The 17,227-nt window shown below is 40.6% G+C and overlaps 2 protein-coding genes across 4 annotated transcripts in view; both read right to left on the bottom strand.

The window, feature by feature from the left end:
* Positions 1-14,955, bottom strand: part of LOC121521665 — a 30,825-nt gene extending 15,870 nt beyond the window's left edge. Inside the window, exons 1-6 of the mRNA XM_041805795.1 lie at positions 14,855-14,955; positions 8,540-8,860; positions 8,003-8,293; positions 5,677-5,826; positions 5,332-5,451; positions 3,389-3,553 (exon numbers count right to left, since the gene is read on the bottom strand). Of these exons, the coding sequence (XP_041661729.1) occupies positions 3,389-3,553; positions 5,332-5,451; positions 5,677-5,826; positions 8,003-8,293; positions 8,540-8,860; positions 14,855-14,900 (1,093 nt within the window). The 5' untranslated portion in view covers positions 14,901-14,955. The remainder of the gene's footprint in view (positions 1-3,388; positions 3,554-5,331; positions 5,452-5,676; positions 5,827-8,002; positions 8,294-8,539; positions 8,861-14,854) is intronic.
* Positions 281-3,374, bottom strand: LOC121521666 (piggyBac transposable element-derived protein 4-like). 3 transcript variants are annotated; one of them, XM_041805796.1, is made up of 3 exons: positions 2,730-3,374; positions 2,100-2,156; positions 281-2,004 (listed from the first exon to the last, which is right to left on the bottom strand). In XM_041805796.1, the coding sequence occupies exon 3, from the start codon at positions 1,583-1,585 to the stop codon at positions 506-508; it is 1,080 nt and encodes a 359-aa protein (XP_041661730.1). In that variant the 5' UTR covers positions 1,586-2,004; positions 2,100-2,156; positions 2,730-3,374; the 3' UTR covers positions 281-505. The 3 variants fall into 2 exon arrangements, with proteins under 3 accessions (XP_041661730.1, XP_041661732.1, XP_041661731.1); XM_041805797.1 differs by having other exon boundaries at positions 281-2,156.
* Positions 14,956-17,227: the final 2,272 nt, after the last annotated feature.

The raw sequence follows: 17,227 nt of genomic DNA, 5'->3' as shown, positions 1-17,227 counted from the left end.
TTTTCAAGCAGAACAGCAACTTTGACTCTATTATTTTTTGCTTTAGTGACACCTCAAACATTTGAACAGTTGTTGTCTTCTATAACACAACAAAAACAACACTGAAATAGGACTTTTATGACAAAATAAGAATTTATTGACAGTCATGTACATGATACACAGTGAGCTCGGCTCAGTTGTTTCACAACCTTTTTCATAAAAAATTCATAAAGTACTTTACAGAAAATGCTCAAAATTGGCATACTGCTATTAGAGTCCATAAGTAGATATGCCACAAAAAATAACCTTGATTCACCCATAGGTGGAGCAATAATTTCATCAAGAAAATTACAAAATGAAACAATTTTTACATTTGACAAAATTCATGAACCTTTGTACAGGATGTATGCTGTCGCAGCTACAGCGAATCCATGCTGTGTGTGTGTGTGTGTGTGTGTGTGTGTGGGGGTGTGTGGGCATGTGTGTGTGCATGTGGGGGTGTGCATGTGTGTGTGTGCTTATACCCCTACACAGAATAGTTCAGCTTAGTGTGATAAGCTGTGTAACATTCTCCTGCGTGCAAAGGGACAAAACAGGACTTGCACCACATTTTGGTCTCACTGCGTTGGCCCCTGCGTGTACACACCCTACACCTTCTTGCTGGTCTCGACTTCCTGCTGGTGGACTGCAGGAGTTCAAGTTGGTGTGTTCCTATCTGTCCATCTAGCCTACTAGAGGACTTCACTACCCTTCGCATGAACTCCAAGAGAGTCTTACACTCCCCTGGGTTTCTAGCCCTGTAGAGGACATAGTCGTTAAACATGCATATTTGAAAGAGATAGGCTACAAACTTCTTGGACCAGTTGAGGGACTTCCGGATGAAAGGGTAGTATGCGATGTTCTGGTCTAACTTATCCACCCCATTCATGGAGGAGTTGTACGCAACAACAAATTCTGGCTTTAGCAGAGAAACCTTTTCTTTATTTCCCCTCTGCCACACATCACTCTGCATCCTCCCTTGGTGGCAGGTTGTCACCATCTTCACCAACTGTTTGTCCCGCCATGCTACTACCATCACCCTTTTATTTTGCAGCACAACCCCCCCCAGGTCAGTCTTTGTCACCTCCCTGATGATCTTAGGTTCCCCCCTATTCTTCCTCAGTGTTCCACAGACATTGGTCTGTACTCTCAGGAGACGCTCACACAGTTCTGTGGAATTGTAGAAATTATCCATATACAATGTATAACCATGACCTGGAAGATGATCAAGGAGAGTGAAAACTATCTCTGGCAGAGTACTAGTTTCCCCGACATAAGGCCGCATATTGAAGAAGTACCCTGTGGCAGAGTCGCACAATATATAGGATTTTATCCCATATTTCATGGGCTTTTGTGGGTTGTACACCCTGAAAGACAGGCACCCCCGCCACAGCATCATACCCTCATCTATGCAAATGTTTTGCCCTGGCTGATACATTTCCTTGAACTTTTCCACAACATAATCTAACACTGGGTGGACTTTGCACATTCTGTCAGTCCCATCCTGTGATGAATTATTGTTGAAATGAAGGAGCTTCCATATAAATTGAAATCTATTTCTTGACATAGTACGGCTGAAATAGGGTGTTGCATCTACCTCATCTACACTCCAATATAGTTCAAGGTTTGGCTTTTTGACATATCCAGTGAGAAAACTGAGTCCAAAGAAGGTTTTCAGTTCTGGGACAGACACTGGTTTCCACGCATTACATCTACTATATGGTAGGCTGTCAGGGTGTGCTTGAATATACTGACTTGCGTACAGGTTGGTCTGTTCCACAATAAGTTGGAGCAGCTCATCAGTCAGGAAGAGCTCCAGGAAGTCAGCTGGCAGGTTGGAATCCAGCTCCGCGGCAGCGTTCTGGGGTCCAGGGGTTGCAGAGAAGGGGACTTTATTTGGTTGCCAGTCCCCCTCATGCCAGCCAGAATCTGCAGCTGAGGGCAGCTTGCCACCTCCTTGCCCATGACCACTGCTCAGTGCACCACCTGTAAATTATAGAAATATATACAATTACCATAAAAATACATTTTTATTTCTGCGGTGTTTTGTGGAGAAAAATACTTTTTTTTTTTTTTTAAACCTTTCTTCTTCGCACTGCCAACAGGAGTGGGCGTGGGATCTCTGCTCGATGCACAACCTGTAAATTGTAAATTCCCACATCAGTAATGGCAAAGGATATAATAGATGAAGTGGCGTTAATTTTGACAGCAATTTTTAATTTTAGTCTTTGTTTTAATCTTTAGATTAAATGCCTTTAAACCTGCCAAAGTTTAGTCATTTCTAACCTTTATAGTTTTAGTCGACAAAAACATATCCTTTTAGTCTAGTTTTCGTCCATAAAAAGTTCTCACATTTTAGTCCAAGCATTTATTTTCTTGCCTAAATCTGGTACCAAATCATGGTAGTGTGTTCTCTGCACTCTGCCAAACCTGGGGTCCCTGCTTTCTACAGCTGAGAGATATCAGAGCTACAGATGATAACATCTTGACAGATTTACCTACAGTGGAGAAATATCATAGATTTTGAATGTCTGATGAAAACTAAACTACATTTTAGTCATTTTTAGTCATCTTGACAAAAACTAAAGTTACTTTTAGTCTGTTTTAGTCATCAAAGATCATTTTGCGTTAGTTAGAGTCTAGTTTTAGTTACAGAAAAAAAGGGACTGGCAGGGTGGGGGGGGTCAAAGCGATCAAAGATGGCTTCTTACCTCCTTTGTGTATTTCATGCGCGTCTGGGGATGAGGCTCTGCTGCTCGCGGTGGATCCGGACAGCAACCACTCATCTGACGAATCCGGGTCAGGTTCGCAGCTGACCCGGACTCGTTGGCTGGGCTGGGCTGTGGTGAAGCAGAAAGGTACCGCAAGCTTCGCCGAGCTTCCCCGCTCGGTCCGGGTTGTTCGTCGGTGTGTTTTTTAGATGGCGTCCGTTGTCTCCGTGGCTTCACTTGCAGCTCTTCTCCATGTTCTCCGCCATCTTTTCTCACGATCGCGACTCTCTTGCTAGATGAACTACCACGGTGACACATGCTCTGTTCGAGTGTGAGCTGCCTATACTTGTCTGTTTTCAAACATTGCGCCATTTTTCTGTCGATCCTCTCCGTCTTTCCAACGCCACCTTCCGCATTTACAATCCTCACCGTCCTCTTGATACTCTTTCCAATATTCTCCTTTTTTCCAATCCTCTGTCTTCTCGCTGTCTTCTCCGTTCTTCCTCATTTTTAATGCAGATATGAGGATGATTCTTACACACAAGGTCCACCAGACTGCCTCCTAGCCCGCCCTGTTGAAAAACCTAGTTGACGTCGATAGACGTCATTGGCAGCCAATGAGTTAACTATGATGACAAACACTCATTAAAAAATCTCACCGATGGCGTACAGCTCGATGCCATTATCCCTCAGGTTTTGTGACGGCATGGTAACTTGGTCAGAGGAGTCTCCATCCGTAAAGAGGATGAGGATTTTTCGTGAGTCCTCTCGCATCCCAACGTTGGGTTGGAAGTCATTCTCCAGGATGTGTGTCAGAGCCCGTCCTGTAAGAGAGGAGGTCAGAGGTTTACTCAGATGGTCAACTCGTTTCTGTTCTTTTAATTATTATTTTTATACAAATACAACCCAACTGCTATGAACAACCAACGAAGAAGAGGAAGAAGCAGACACAACAGAAAAGTTAGTTTCAGTTAGCTTCCTCTCTCTGTTCTCCACTTCTCTCTGCTGTTTTTTTTTTTAAGTCTCTGGATGTGAAAGTAGAGAGGGTCTAAAAATTACAGATACAAATACACACCTCCCTGAATGTGGGCAACCAGGGTGCCCCGCTGGACCCAGACATGATAGTGGAGCTTGACTGCAAGTATCTGGTGGTGGGACTTCCCAGTTACACCAAAAATCCCATACGTTCAAATTTGTGTACTGTAGACTGTGCACTGGAGTTTGTCTGAATGATTTAACTTCTACATTTGTTTCTGCGGTATTTAAAAATGTCCTGATATTGATTTTTACTAGAATCAGATCAGAATTTAGAAATCTGGTATCCTGACAAGTAGGGATGCATGATAGTTATTAGGGCCGATAAATTATCGGCCGATATTGCATATATTTTACATATCTTAATTTTGCAGATAATAAAAAATTAACCAATAAAATACACCGATAATAAAGGTGTTTGTTTTCTTTCTCACAAGGCTACACATTCCGAAACAGCAGGTGGCGCTGCCGTACGTTTCTCGCTGTTAACCACCAGAGAAGAAGAAGGACACAGCCTCAGCTGTACTGGCAGAGTAATTCAGTATTTACAGGGAGGTTAACACGACAGTGTTTGCAAAATTTGACCCGCAAAGATCCTGAAGAGTGGAAAACAGTCCTTTAGTTTTAACACAACGGATCTTGTAAGTCACTTATTATCATCATCCTAACGACATTAAAACAAAGCGGCAGTAGCTGCTAGCGTTAGCCGCGGGTATTAGGACCTAGGACCTAGACAACGGAGGCAGAGAGCTGCTTGAGCAGGCATTGGAAACTGCAGAAATTTCGTCAGAGCCAAAAGGCAATGCTAATAATGACAAAATCATTCTGACATCTCCTGATTCACCGCTACTATCATAGACGTATCCCTGCCTGCTCTGTTTGATGTGGTTTCATTCAGTCTGGTCAATGTTAGGAACAGAAGTTTAGCTACAGACCACAGTGTAATTTACAATCTTAACCTATCTCTGATATGACTTATGTCACTGCATATTTTTAATCTTCATGTAAAACATCAGCTCTCTTTATTTCTGACTTATGCAGCAAAAACAAAAACCCAGACCCACAAACATTTTCATTTGTTAATCATGACAGCCTGTTATTATTTGATTTTATGTCTGATTTGACATAAGTCAGCTGAATTCTTGTTTAGTTAAATGAAATGTCAGATTTGACCACTTGTCAAGATACATTTATTTCAATGGAAAAGGGGAAAAATGTATGTCAGTTGTATGTGTATGTTGTACTTTGGTACACAAATGTTTAACTAAAAAAACAGCTGTAAAGTCAATTTTTTTTTGAAAAACATGAGTGATATTAGTTAAAATCAGTTATAAATATCTTTGCTCACTACATATTCTCCCCTTCTTACTTCCAGATGTGCATAAATACATCAAATAAACTTATCTTTTAAAACAAACAATTGAAAAAAAAAAATCAGTTCTTATCGGTTATCAGCCATCAGGAGTAGGAAATTATCGGTTATCGGTATTGGTTCAAAAAAAAACTTATAGTGCATCACTACTGACAAGACTAGACTTATCATGTGATCCCACAGTGCTCTTCTTACCTGTGTTGGTGAGGCCTCCTTCTTGCTGCAGCTTGTTAACATCATTCATCAGGGATTTCTTGGTTCTGTGGGCGTTCAGGTGCCACTGGGTTCTTGGTCTAGTACTGTACTGAGTCAGACCTGCAGAAAAGACACAGTGAGGGGTAAAAACCACAGGAACTGAAAAGTCACACTGATGCACCAACATAGAGAAAACCTGTTTCAACCCTAGCACAGTTTTCAAAACCAGTTATAAAACAGTTAAAACTATGGATGAAGAAGGTGAAGATCATGTGATCTCATCTGTTCTACGGCTAAAACAGGAATGTTGAGACCAGTTTGGTCTGACTAAGGTGAAAGTTTTACCGATCTGAACTCTGTCAGGGCCGATGTCAAACATTCCAACTATGTCAGCGATGAAGCGGCGGATGGTTCTGAAGTCTCTAGAGGAGATACTCCCGGAATCGTCCATCAGCAGCACGATGTCAGCTTTAGCGGTTGTCTTACACCGAGTTCCTGTAGAGACGATGAGGAGTGAGAAACTCAGCTGGTACACCAAAGACTGCTGACTCGAGCTTACCCATAGTTATTAAGATGGGGACTCAGAAACATTCACCAGTCTGAGGAAGAACACGTTGGTTCCAAATATCACTTCTTGCAAATAAATGCTTGAAAAACGTGAGCTTCCTTCCAGACCACTTAGTTTTCTCTCTGCTTTTCTTTAGAATCCAGCACCCATTTACTGATGTGCATGTCTTGTTTTATTTTTTAGCGCATAGAAACTCTCACAACACTCTGTGCTGACTCTTTATCATAACATCAGAGATAAGGAGAGAATCCCTCTCGAGTCTGAACTGAGTCGCTGCAGCTCAAATCAAGCCATCATCTGAAATGCACAGCTGATGGATGAGACAGGAGTGTTAACAGGATGAAGTTTCTGAGTAAAAACTAATTAAAATAGATGTAATCATTTCCAAGAAGCAGATAATTGGCTCTTGTTTGTCCTGCAGGATGCGTGGTGCTATATGAACCAGTACATGAGAAATTCAAGGCTGTAGGAGCTAAATTTGTCTGTGGGAAATACATTTTTCTCTGCAGATATCTTAGATACAAGACTGAGCAAGAAAAGCATGTCTGTGTTCATATGTGAAGAGAAATTGCACAACCACCCAATGATGGAGTCACTCTGAAGACCACCCAACAGTCACAGAGTTACTCTGTTTTCTAGCATTAGTGTTTTGCTCACCAAACAATGTGGCTGCTTGTAAGTGATCAACAACAAGGTTAGAAGCAACAGGTGAGTTTATTACCAACATTTAGATAAATGTCAGACTTGTAGTGACAGTTCAGGTGATTAATGCTCTATGTGGTTCTGCTGTCTGTGTTGAGGCGGCTCGTTACACAGGCAGACTACAGGCTGCAGTGAAAACAGGACGTGGAGCTTCTCTAAAGCAGACGTTCTCTCAGTGAGAAAGCAGAAGGATTACAGGGTAGCAGTAAAAGTGTGGTGGGGAGTTTCATTAGTTTAATCGCTCTATTGAGGATTAGATTTGACTGAAAATAGCACAGACAGTTGTGACCCAGTCAAAGTGAGGGGGTCCAAATGGGGGATTTTTTTAATAGTGTGACAGCCATGTTTGGGTCAAAGTGGAACTTTTAACTTTCTCTAATTAGATTTTGTCATGATCCAGGTTCTGATTTGTTATGTTTTTGAGATTCTCTAGTGTTTATTCTGTATAGATCAGTTTAGTTCTTGATCCCTCGTGTTTTCCTTGTTTGTTCTGTGATTTCCATGTTTCTCTTCTTACATTGTGCTTAGGTTTTGTAGTTTGTATATTTCTGGTGTTTAGTTCTTAGGTGTTTCTTGTAGTCCTTGTGTTTCTGTGTATTTTGTGCCTTATGTTAGTTCATGTTCATGTTTAGTTTCTCCTTGTATTTCATGTCTAGTTTATTCCTTGTTTCATGTCTAGTTTTACTCCTCATGTTTCATGTTTAGTATTTCCCTGATTCCTGTTAGTTTTACATTCCCTGTGTTTCATGTTAGTTAATTCCTGTGTCTCACGTTTAGTTTTACTTCCTGTATTTCTTGTGTAGTTTATTCCTTGTGCTTCTTGTTTAGTTATTCCATGTTTAGAATTACTCCCTGTGTTTCATATTCAGTTTTCCTCCCTGTGTTTGAGTTTCCCTCCTTGTGTTTGGTTCTTTGTATCCTCCTGTGTTTCCTTGTTCAGCTTCTAGTGTTTAGTTTTGTCATTTAGTCCTCATGTGCTTCTTGTGTTAGGTTCCATGTTTCCTGTTTTAATTTTGTAGTTACCTTCCCTTGTGTGTGATTCTAGTTTTGCTTCCTGCCTCAGTTTCCCTCCACTGTGATTACCTTCACCAGTTCCACCTGTGTCTGATTGTCCACACCTGTCCTCCATTGTTTATCACTCCCTGTGCATTTTAGCTCTCTGTCTCCCTGTGTCTGTGTCGGTTCATTTGATGTCTTCCCTGTTGTTACTCCTCGTGGTTCTCGTGCTCCTAGTGGATTTTGTTTTGTTTCCTTGATTTTAATTCCAGTGTTTTAGTTTCAAGTAAGTTTGTTTGTTTGTTTTAAATTAAATCTTCCTTAGTTTATCTGCATTTGGGTCCTTCTGTTTTTGGTTTGGATTTTGCCTGCCTGAACTCTGACAGATTTATCATGTGATCTTACCTGGTTGGAAAGGTGTGTAGTCAGCCTGTATCTCCACATTGTTCTCCTCGTTAACAGACTGGCAGGTCAATTTCTCATTGTTGCTGATCTGATGCGTCAAATTCAGGTCAGAGAAACAGTCTGCATCTCTGGAACTCTCTGTAACACCGTCAGTAATCACAGCTCCGTTCTCATCCACCCAGAGGAGACTGTTTGGTTGACAGGAACTCAAACTTCTGTATCTCAGCAGAGAACACTCTAATCTGGGTTTAATGGGGCTCCTTGGATCAGAGTCCGTTGGTGTGGGAAAGACTGAAAGAAAAAGATCAAAATTTAGTTGGAAAAGCTCTGACATCTGATTGAATGTTAGCGACACCCAAACAAGACTCTGATAAGTTTCTATATTCTCTATTTTTGACCAAACAATCGTGACTAGAGTGGTATATGGTCTGATAATAGTACTGGTGGTAAACCAAAACCAGCAGATGGAAGGTTGGACACAATGCAATCTTTTGTTCCAAAAAAATCCATTATGATATTCATGGAAATGAGACTTACCTGTAAAAACACTGAGATACACATTTACATCGTAAGGATCAGAATCACCCCGTCGACACGTGTAGAGACCAACATCCTCAGCAGTGACATGTTTAATGACCAAAGAACAGTTGGAGTCCAAACTCAGCCGGTCAGCTCGGGACGACGTCTGCTTCACCTCCCCACTGCTTGCCTCCATAACGGTCTCTGATGGATCTCTGTTATAAAGCCATGAAATATCAGAGCACTGCAGAGGTCCAGAGGATGACGGAGAGCCACAGGGCAGGGTGGCGTCTTGTTCAGGTTGGAAGATGCGATAAATCTTCTCTTGACTGTTGACCACTGGAAAGACACAAAGAGAAGAAGAAGTGTCAGAAACCAAGCTCACATCAAACTTCACAGAATCTCTCTGGACATTAACATCTGATCTCTGAAGAGCTGACAAAGATGAAAATAAATCTACAGATTTGGTGGATAATGTCTTTACCCAATAATTCCACATACTCTGCTGTGTTCATGCACACTTTAGTTCTGCTCTAGCTGATGGCGGGACTCTGACTGATTTTTAACCTGTGGCTTGTGCAACCTGTGTTGTATCAGGGGTGAAAAATTATAACCCCGATTCCAAAAGAGTTGGGACACTGTGTACAATTTAAATAAAACAGAAAATAATGATAGTCAAATCTCATAAATTCATATTCTAATCACAACGACACTGCTGCTCATCCCACAAATGCATGTTCCTTACAAATGTGGCACCATTTCAAAAAAAGGGAAAAAAACAGGCTTACATGTGTAATCCAAAAATGAATGAACATTAGGTAGTTACTTTTAACTCAGAGTGCCAGCCCTTTTATAAAATAGAAAGTGGCTTGTGCCAGTGTTTTTGGCCATTTTGAGTCATCTTTCAAAACCCATAGAATATTTTGTACTTTGACTCTGAAAACACAGAATAGCTCAAATGAAAGAAGAAACTCTCTATTTCATCATGGAAAAAACGTTTGTTTGCAGCTTGTTCTGTTCTTGATTTATCTGAAGATGAATAGCAAGTGACTGAACAATAGATTAGAATTTCTTTAAACTGCAGTGCAGGAACGTGAGCGTGTCAACATGTTCTGGTATGAGGCTGGCTCTCTTATTTGAGTAGAGAACTGCAAGTACAGATGAGTTTTTACCCACTGGTATTTGATTTTACCAACATCAAAAACAATAATACGATGCGTTGAAGCTTGAATTTCCATGCCGACTAATTTTTATAGTCGACACAAACGATTATGGCGACTAATCATTGGAGCCCTATATGTACCCAGCTGGCCAGTGGATGCCAACGCACGGGGGAGACCTCACTGCATTCTTTAGCCTCTTAGCCGGCCGAGGCAGATGAATGACAGTGCTGATGGCTGGACTCGCTGTCGGTTTCAGTGTTACCGATTTCTCGCGCAAAAGTTTAAAGTTTCTTCCAGCGTCCGCCAGCGAAACCGGCCACTTGATCCCTCAGTTTTTTGGGGGGCTTTTTGTGCCGATACTGAATATTTTAGAACTTTTAGCTTAGATTACCTCCATCCCTGTGTCCCCACTTCATGCTCTGATCTCAGTTGCTTTGATCTACCGTCTTCCTTGTTCTGACTACGTATTCCAGAAGCCCCAAAATTACTCACAGGGAGCATGAGAGCACCCCCTTGTGCCCGCTGCTGAAAAAAACACTTTGATGTATATATACGTCAATGGCACTCAAGCGTTGGATTTTAAATGACGTATATATACATCAGTGGCATTTAATGAGTTAAGGACAATTAAAATGGAAATCTTTACACTTTAATTTAATCATCCAGCTAAGTTTATTTTGCAAACTCATCCACCTCTGCAGGTATGTGACTGAGCTGCTGGGTGGTGAGGCCTACGTCTCTTGCTCTGTAGTGCTGCCTGCTTTTCGCCATCTGGACTGTGTCATGGACATCACTGATGATGATGATCCAGCCTACGTGGTTTAGTTCAAGAATGCCTTCCAGAGGGACCTGGCAGCATGGCGAGTTGATGCCAATGAGACATGGTCCAAGGTGGCCACAGCACTGGAGCCACGTTTCAAGGATTTAAAATGTCTTCCAAGAGAAAAGAGGGAACAGGTAAAAACTATAAGGACAAGCTGGACTGATGAGTTTAATTTATCAAATCAAACTTTATTTATATAGCACTTTTCACACATAAGAAATGCAACACCAAGTGCTTCACAAAATAAAATAAAATAAAACAAAACGAAAATGAAATAAAATGGCCTTCTGCGCTCAGTATTGATGACAATCATTCATTCATCCACCCGTCCATCTATTCATTCATTCATTCAGGTGTGGACCAGTCTGGAGAACATGCTCCAAGCAGCAGAGCCCTCCACAGAGGATTCTGAACTAGCTCAGAAGAAGAGGAGGAGCGCTCTCCTGCTGGGGTCCAACTCTGACTCAGAAGAAGATGGAATGGAGTCTGGAGAGCTGCAGGGCTACAGAGCAGAGCCCAGCATCGGTATTGATGACTGTCCCCTGCAGTGGTGGTATGCTCACTCAGGAGCCTACGAAAAGCTGTCAGCCCTAGCACGCAAGTACTTGGCCTCCCCGGCAACCTCCGTAATTTGTGAGGGACTGTTTAGCCTGGCAGGCCACATAGTGCAAAAGAAAAGGGCAGCCTTGCTCCCAGAAAATGTGACCAAGCTGGTCTGTCTCAGCGACTGGCTGAAGAAGAAGAAATAAGAGGCATGAGGTCAGCATAGCTGCTATGTCCTCTGTAGCCTACTAGAAGTGATAACTATGCTTGATATTATTTCAGCACTTTATTTTATGATGATGAACAATGTTATTTTTGCTGTGATAACTTACAGCACTGTGATTGATGGGACTGTTTTATTTATTTTATATTATCTGAAGCAGAGGAAAAGCAACAGATTCAGGGTTCAATTGCTCAGAAAAGTGTTCTTACAGTTTTTTGATGTGTTAACTTCAGCACTTTATATGGACCTGATGTTTATTTTATTTTTATTTTCTAATTATTTGGAGAATGACAAAAGAACACAGCAATACTCCCCCTGATGGTCAAAACTAAAGGTTGCAGGCAGCAGTTGGGACTAGTCTCAAATACAGCGGAATATAAATGGCTAGGACTGCATCTGTTTAAGTCTGTTAAAAGCAAAAAATGACTTTATAAAGCCAATGTTTTGTTATATATTAATCTTCTGATCTGCCACAATAAGGTAATGAATTTAAATGAAAATACCTCAAGTTGAGGGCTTTTCTGTAATAATTGTAAAAATAATTGTAATAACATTTTTTTCTAAGATCATCTAAGAATGTTATATACACTGGATTTGAAACAACAGAATGACTATTGGGTTAAATTGCAGACCTTGAGTACCATACAGCCATATGCACATTTGCAAATACTCAGGGACATGCAACGACATCCTGGTCTTACTGAGTGGGTGATGGACTTTCCTCCTTGGGAGACCAGGATTCAAGCTCAGATAAGCTTCTGAGCAGCACTGGAGACCCCAGGTAACTCTTCCCTCTTCACTCTACCTCTTCACTTCACAGATTTCCAACAAATCACTACCTCATGAAAACAACCACAATCCAACAAAACAACTTTCAGTAACACTTCATTTGAAGATGGTATAAGCATTCATAACACCTACACACACATTACCTGACACCTGACATAAATACAGGCCTACATATCCACTCATAAATGGTTATTATATCAATGTCAAATTTCCATCTTACTCTATGTTAAGTAACATAGTGGTCAGCTGACATGCTATCATACTTATAGTTTATTATGAGATTTATCTGTACAAGACAGTTAGCCCTTTTACAGTCCAACAGGAAGTTCAGCTTTTATGTGGTTAACGCTGTAACAACTGGTTATTACGGTACTACAAAGATATATACTGGAAATAGATTGTTGATGAACATGGATACTGTTAAATGACTGTTTCAGCATTGCAAGTGTAAGCAAAGTGATGTGAATTGAACTCTAACTAGTCTCCCAAAAGCTCACACTTCAAAGCTGGGTTTCTAAGGGTTGAGTTATATTGTTTGAATGAATCACCACCTCGCATATGTTTCTTTTGAAACTGCTGGACTAACTGGTTATGTTATTAATTGTTATTGGTGAGATGTCCAACCTCTATAATTTATATTTGGTTTACAGTAAGTTAAATGAATCACTGTTAACTAGTCTGATGCTTCCAAAGACGTTCATACTACTAGTCTACCTATTTCGGCTGACTTGATGCCCTCTTAATGTTCATGAGCAGTTCTGTAAGCTACTCATCATAATGTTGTTTACAAGTAATGTAGTACCGTAATAACCAGTTGTTACAGCGTTAACCACATAGAAGCTGAATATAGAGTAAGATATCAATTTGACATTGAAAGTGATATAATAACCATTTATGAGTGGATATGTAGGCCTGTATTTATGTCAGGTGTCAGGTAATGTGTGTGTAGGTGTTATGAATGCTTATACCATCTTCAAATGAAGTGTTACTGAAAGTTGTTTTGTTGGATTGTGGTTGTTTTCATGAGGTAGTGATTTGTTGGAAATCTGTGAAGTGAAGAGGTACGTTTAGGGAAGAGTTACCTGGGGTCTCCAGTGCTGCTCAGAAGCTTATCTGAGCTTGAATCCTGGTCTCCCAAGGAGGAAAGTCCATCACCCACTCAGTAAGACCAGGATGTAGTTGCATGTCCCTGAGTGTTTGCAAATGTGAGCTGTGTGGTACTCAAGGTCTGCCATTCTGCCATTCTGTTGTTTCAAATCCAGTAAATATAACACTCTTAGATTCTTAAAACACAAAATGTAGAACTCTGGACTGAAAATGAACATATTTATTACATTATCTGTCAAGTATTACATTATCAGGTTTGAAAAAAATGTTATTACAATATCAGTCAGGATATTTTATTACATTATTGGTTAAGTTATCACATTATTGGGTTTTATTACATTTTCAATTGAGTTAAGGGCAAATTTTTATTACATTATCAGGAAATTATCACATTATAGGGTGCTACATGCCAGTTTTAAGCAGCGATTATCTCAAATGTTTACAGGAAATGTTTCCATATTAACTTTTGTCGCCTGAGGAGAATGTCCACAGGTGGGATCTGCTGGAGTAAATTGCAAACCTCTAAAGAATTTGATTTTGGAGGCCACTGCTGTGCTTGAAGTCATTGTAAACAAATGGGATCCACTGGAAATATCCACAAACTTACAGAGAAATATATTTTACTGACAACATTAGAATGGGGAAATTGCAGTCTTGTTTTCCCCATTCCTGCCCTAATGTGGTGTTTTAGCCTTTAATACCTGGAGTCATGAGCCATAAATGTTGAGCTCACAGCATATGCTGAATAGACACATTTAGCTGGGGGCAGAAGAGTAGTAGTTGTAGTAAGAGTAGAATTTGCATTTGTAGCATTTTTGTATCTTTCTTTCTTTTTCTTCATGTCATTGTTGCTATTATTATCATTAGTAGTGGTCACAGAAGAACCTAGCATTTTCTACTTAGAGTATTATTTTTAACTCACTTTGATTACATTATTAAATGTTGCAATCATAACAATTATTAGAACGTCAATAATAACAATGTTGTTGTTATTTTTACTTTCATCTTCATTTTATCACTGGTATTAGTAAAAGTGAAAGTAGAAGTAGTTATCTAAGTATCAGAATGAGAAGTGAATTGATACAAGGAGTAGTAATAATGCTCTCTCTTTAGGTGAAGGTATTTGTCATCTCATTTCGCAAAGGGGCAGCCCCCCCCCCCACTCCAGCCCCCTGTGTACCTGAACGGGATAAGTGGTGTATGAAATGGATGGATGCATGTAGCTCTTGGAACCTATCCCAGCCGTCCTGGACTCTACGGGTCACCTGTCAGTAACAGAGCTGACAAACAACCAGGCACTCCCACACCTATAACCAATTTAGAGTCACTATTTAACCTAGCAAGCATGTGATTGGAATGTGGGAGGAAGCCAGAGTGCCAGAGAGAACAGACACAATCACAGGAAGAGAAACAGGAACCTGAGGCGACAGCGCTAACCCTTCACTGCTCTGCAGCCCTACAATACAGTTATCCTCTAAACATGTAAGAGCTCTGACAGCAGAAGAACAAACCTTTAGTTCTGCTCATATTAGACCTCAGACATGACTGACCACTAACTCCTTAGCTGCTAACTCAGCTGATTTTACATGTTTATATTAAACACAATCATCAGCATACATTTGCACATCTATACCATGACACACTTTAACACATGTAAAGATAAATCATAGAAAAAGAGCAGTTACCCCCAAACTGGAGCACAAAAATGAAGACCAACCCCAGCAGAGCCATCCTCCGTCTGGTCTGAGGAAACAGGCAAAGTTCTCGAGGCGTTACCTTGTTTGCACTGAACCTGAACTGGTTGTGGAATTTCCTTTAACCCAGAAAGCTTTAGGGCGGAGGGTTATTTCAGAGAATCGGGACCACCAAATGAGGATGTGTACATAAACTCTGATAATATGATCCTGACGTTACTCTTATTAATATAACCAGGGTTAAATTAGTCCAGGCTGCCAGCTGTTATGGCTGACGAGGATGTGAGAGTTTTCTTTCTTGCTTCATTCAGTGAGAAAACTTTGACTAGAACAATGTAAAACCTTATTTGTCAAGGGCAGTGCTTAGGTGAATGCAGTATTATATATTCTTAAACTGAATGCAGTTTCTGTCATTCCGTGTTTTACGTGGTCAGACTGTAAAAGGAATTAGACGTGCATTTTGCGGGTGCAGGTGGAAGAGAGGGATGATATGCACGCACCAGCAGGTGTTCATGATCAGGAAATCAGGGGGAATGGGCAGGTAGGGTCCGACGCAGGGCTCTATCGCTACATCCTGTCCGTTCAGCGCTGTTTGAATGAGGAAAAAGAAAACTTTTTTTCTCTTAACGTCTTGCTCAGCTCCCAGTGTGCGTGTGTGTGCAGGAGTTGATGATCTGTTACATTTGTGGACCTATTCAAAATGTACAGGGCTCATGACAGTGCCCCCGTCAGCATGGGGCCCTAGGCAACCGCCTATATCACCTATGCCCAGAAACGGCCCTGGTTGGAGGGTTCGATCCCAGTCTTTGGAAGCTGCTATTTTTCATATATGTACATTTATACAAGCCTATACTATCATTACTAAAAATGATAACATGTTTGAAGTTTTTTTTTAATTAAAATTGGATTGTGCGATAGTAATGATATATAAATACATGTTATCATGAGACATTAGCGCTACATGAGATCTAGCTTACTAACATGCCAAGCGGCCGTTCTACCTATCAAGCCGAACCGCTGTTCTAAGAGTGTAATTCAAAACATCACATATATGAGAGCTGCACACTGCTTTAAAAGATAAAGTATGAACTTTTGGGAGATCTCCCCCCTGCCAAACACTCACCATGGACAAACAGCTGGTGACCTTCACCCTGCACAGAATCATCCCACACAAAGCCCCAGACCCTGACAGGCTCAGAGGGAGGGTGTCCACTCAGTTCTCACCAGGCTGAGAAAGTTGTGTTTGCATGAGTTTATATCAGTATTTATTTATATAAAAATGAATTTGACTTTCTAGTTATGTTGGGCTGGTACCAACTTCTTACCACCGCACATCAGATGGAAATCTGAGTGACTATTATGAACCTCCGGGCTTTTTTTTGTCACCTCACCCCTAATTGGACAGGCTTATCTTGGCTCTTTTTCCAGATATAAAGATAGACCTAAACAACAGCCAAAAAAAAAAAAAAAAAAAGTATTTCCCACAGAATTGAAGTTCCACAACCATCCGTTTCATGAATGTGACACATTTATTGGATATGAAAAAACATAGTGGTGTGTTGTTCGAGCTGGGTAGGGGTATCTCATAACTAAAGCCTTTTTTGAGGTCATGCTGCCAGAATAAATCCATGTATAAATCACTGGGATGTTTATAGGGGATGACTGAAGGCAACGTTGATGCACGGCGACACCTGCTGGTCATTTTAAATACCTACTCTCAGTGTGCCTTGTCGGTCTTGTCTTGTTGTGTCTTGTCACTGATAAATATCTCTCTCTCACTCAATAGACAGCCTACTTCCGTGTAAACTCTGTACTGTGTAGACAACTTGCTTTGATTTAGAATAGGTGCATATGGGGGCAGGCAATAGAACAAAAGTCAGCTTCTCTATGCCTGCCAAAGCAGGAGCTTTATTTTAAAGGGTAGGACCTTTATTTTGAAGGGCACCGTACAGGCAGGATTCGAAGTCCCGCCCACCAATGAAACGAAATATGGAGAGGTATTTTCATTTTTTGGGTGAAAACAAAAAAACGAACCGTTTCCTGTTTTTTTTTGTTTCGTGCTCAAAATGAAAAAAAAAAATGAAAAAACAACCCGTTTCCATTTTTGTTGTTTTTTTGCGCAAAACGGAAAAATGAAAAAACAGCTTGTTTTTTTGTTTCTGCTTGTGTGTTTTATACCCAGGAGACGGACTGATAAAACGTACCTTGGTCCACTACCTCCTATTCCTCTAACTTCTCCTCTTGGAAAAATGTGCGTTGGGGTCAGTGGAGGGTGAATAAGTTTAAAACAAATGAACAATAGAGTATGGAATCAAAATAAATGAATAAATAAATAACAGGTATCAAATTTTACAAATAAAGGTA

Source organism: Cheilinus undulatus, linkage group 14 (assembly GCF_018320785.1).
Source record: "Cheilinus undulatus linkage group 14, ASM1832078v1, whole genome shotgun sequence".
NCBI classification, from domain to species: Eukaryota; Metazoa; Chordata; class Actinopteri; order Labriformes; family Labridae; genus Cheilinus; species Cheilinus undulatus.
Note: the sequence above shows the minus strand (reverse complement) of the source record. Positions and strands in the feature narration are given on the sequence as shown.

What these genes read in the sequence shown, in the direction of transcription:
- LOC121521666 (XM_041805797.1), bottom strand. Translation starts at nt 1,585, where the DNA reads ATGTCAAGAAATAGATTTCAATTTATATGGAAGCTCCTTCATTTCAAC.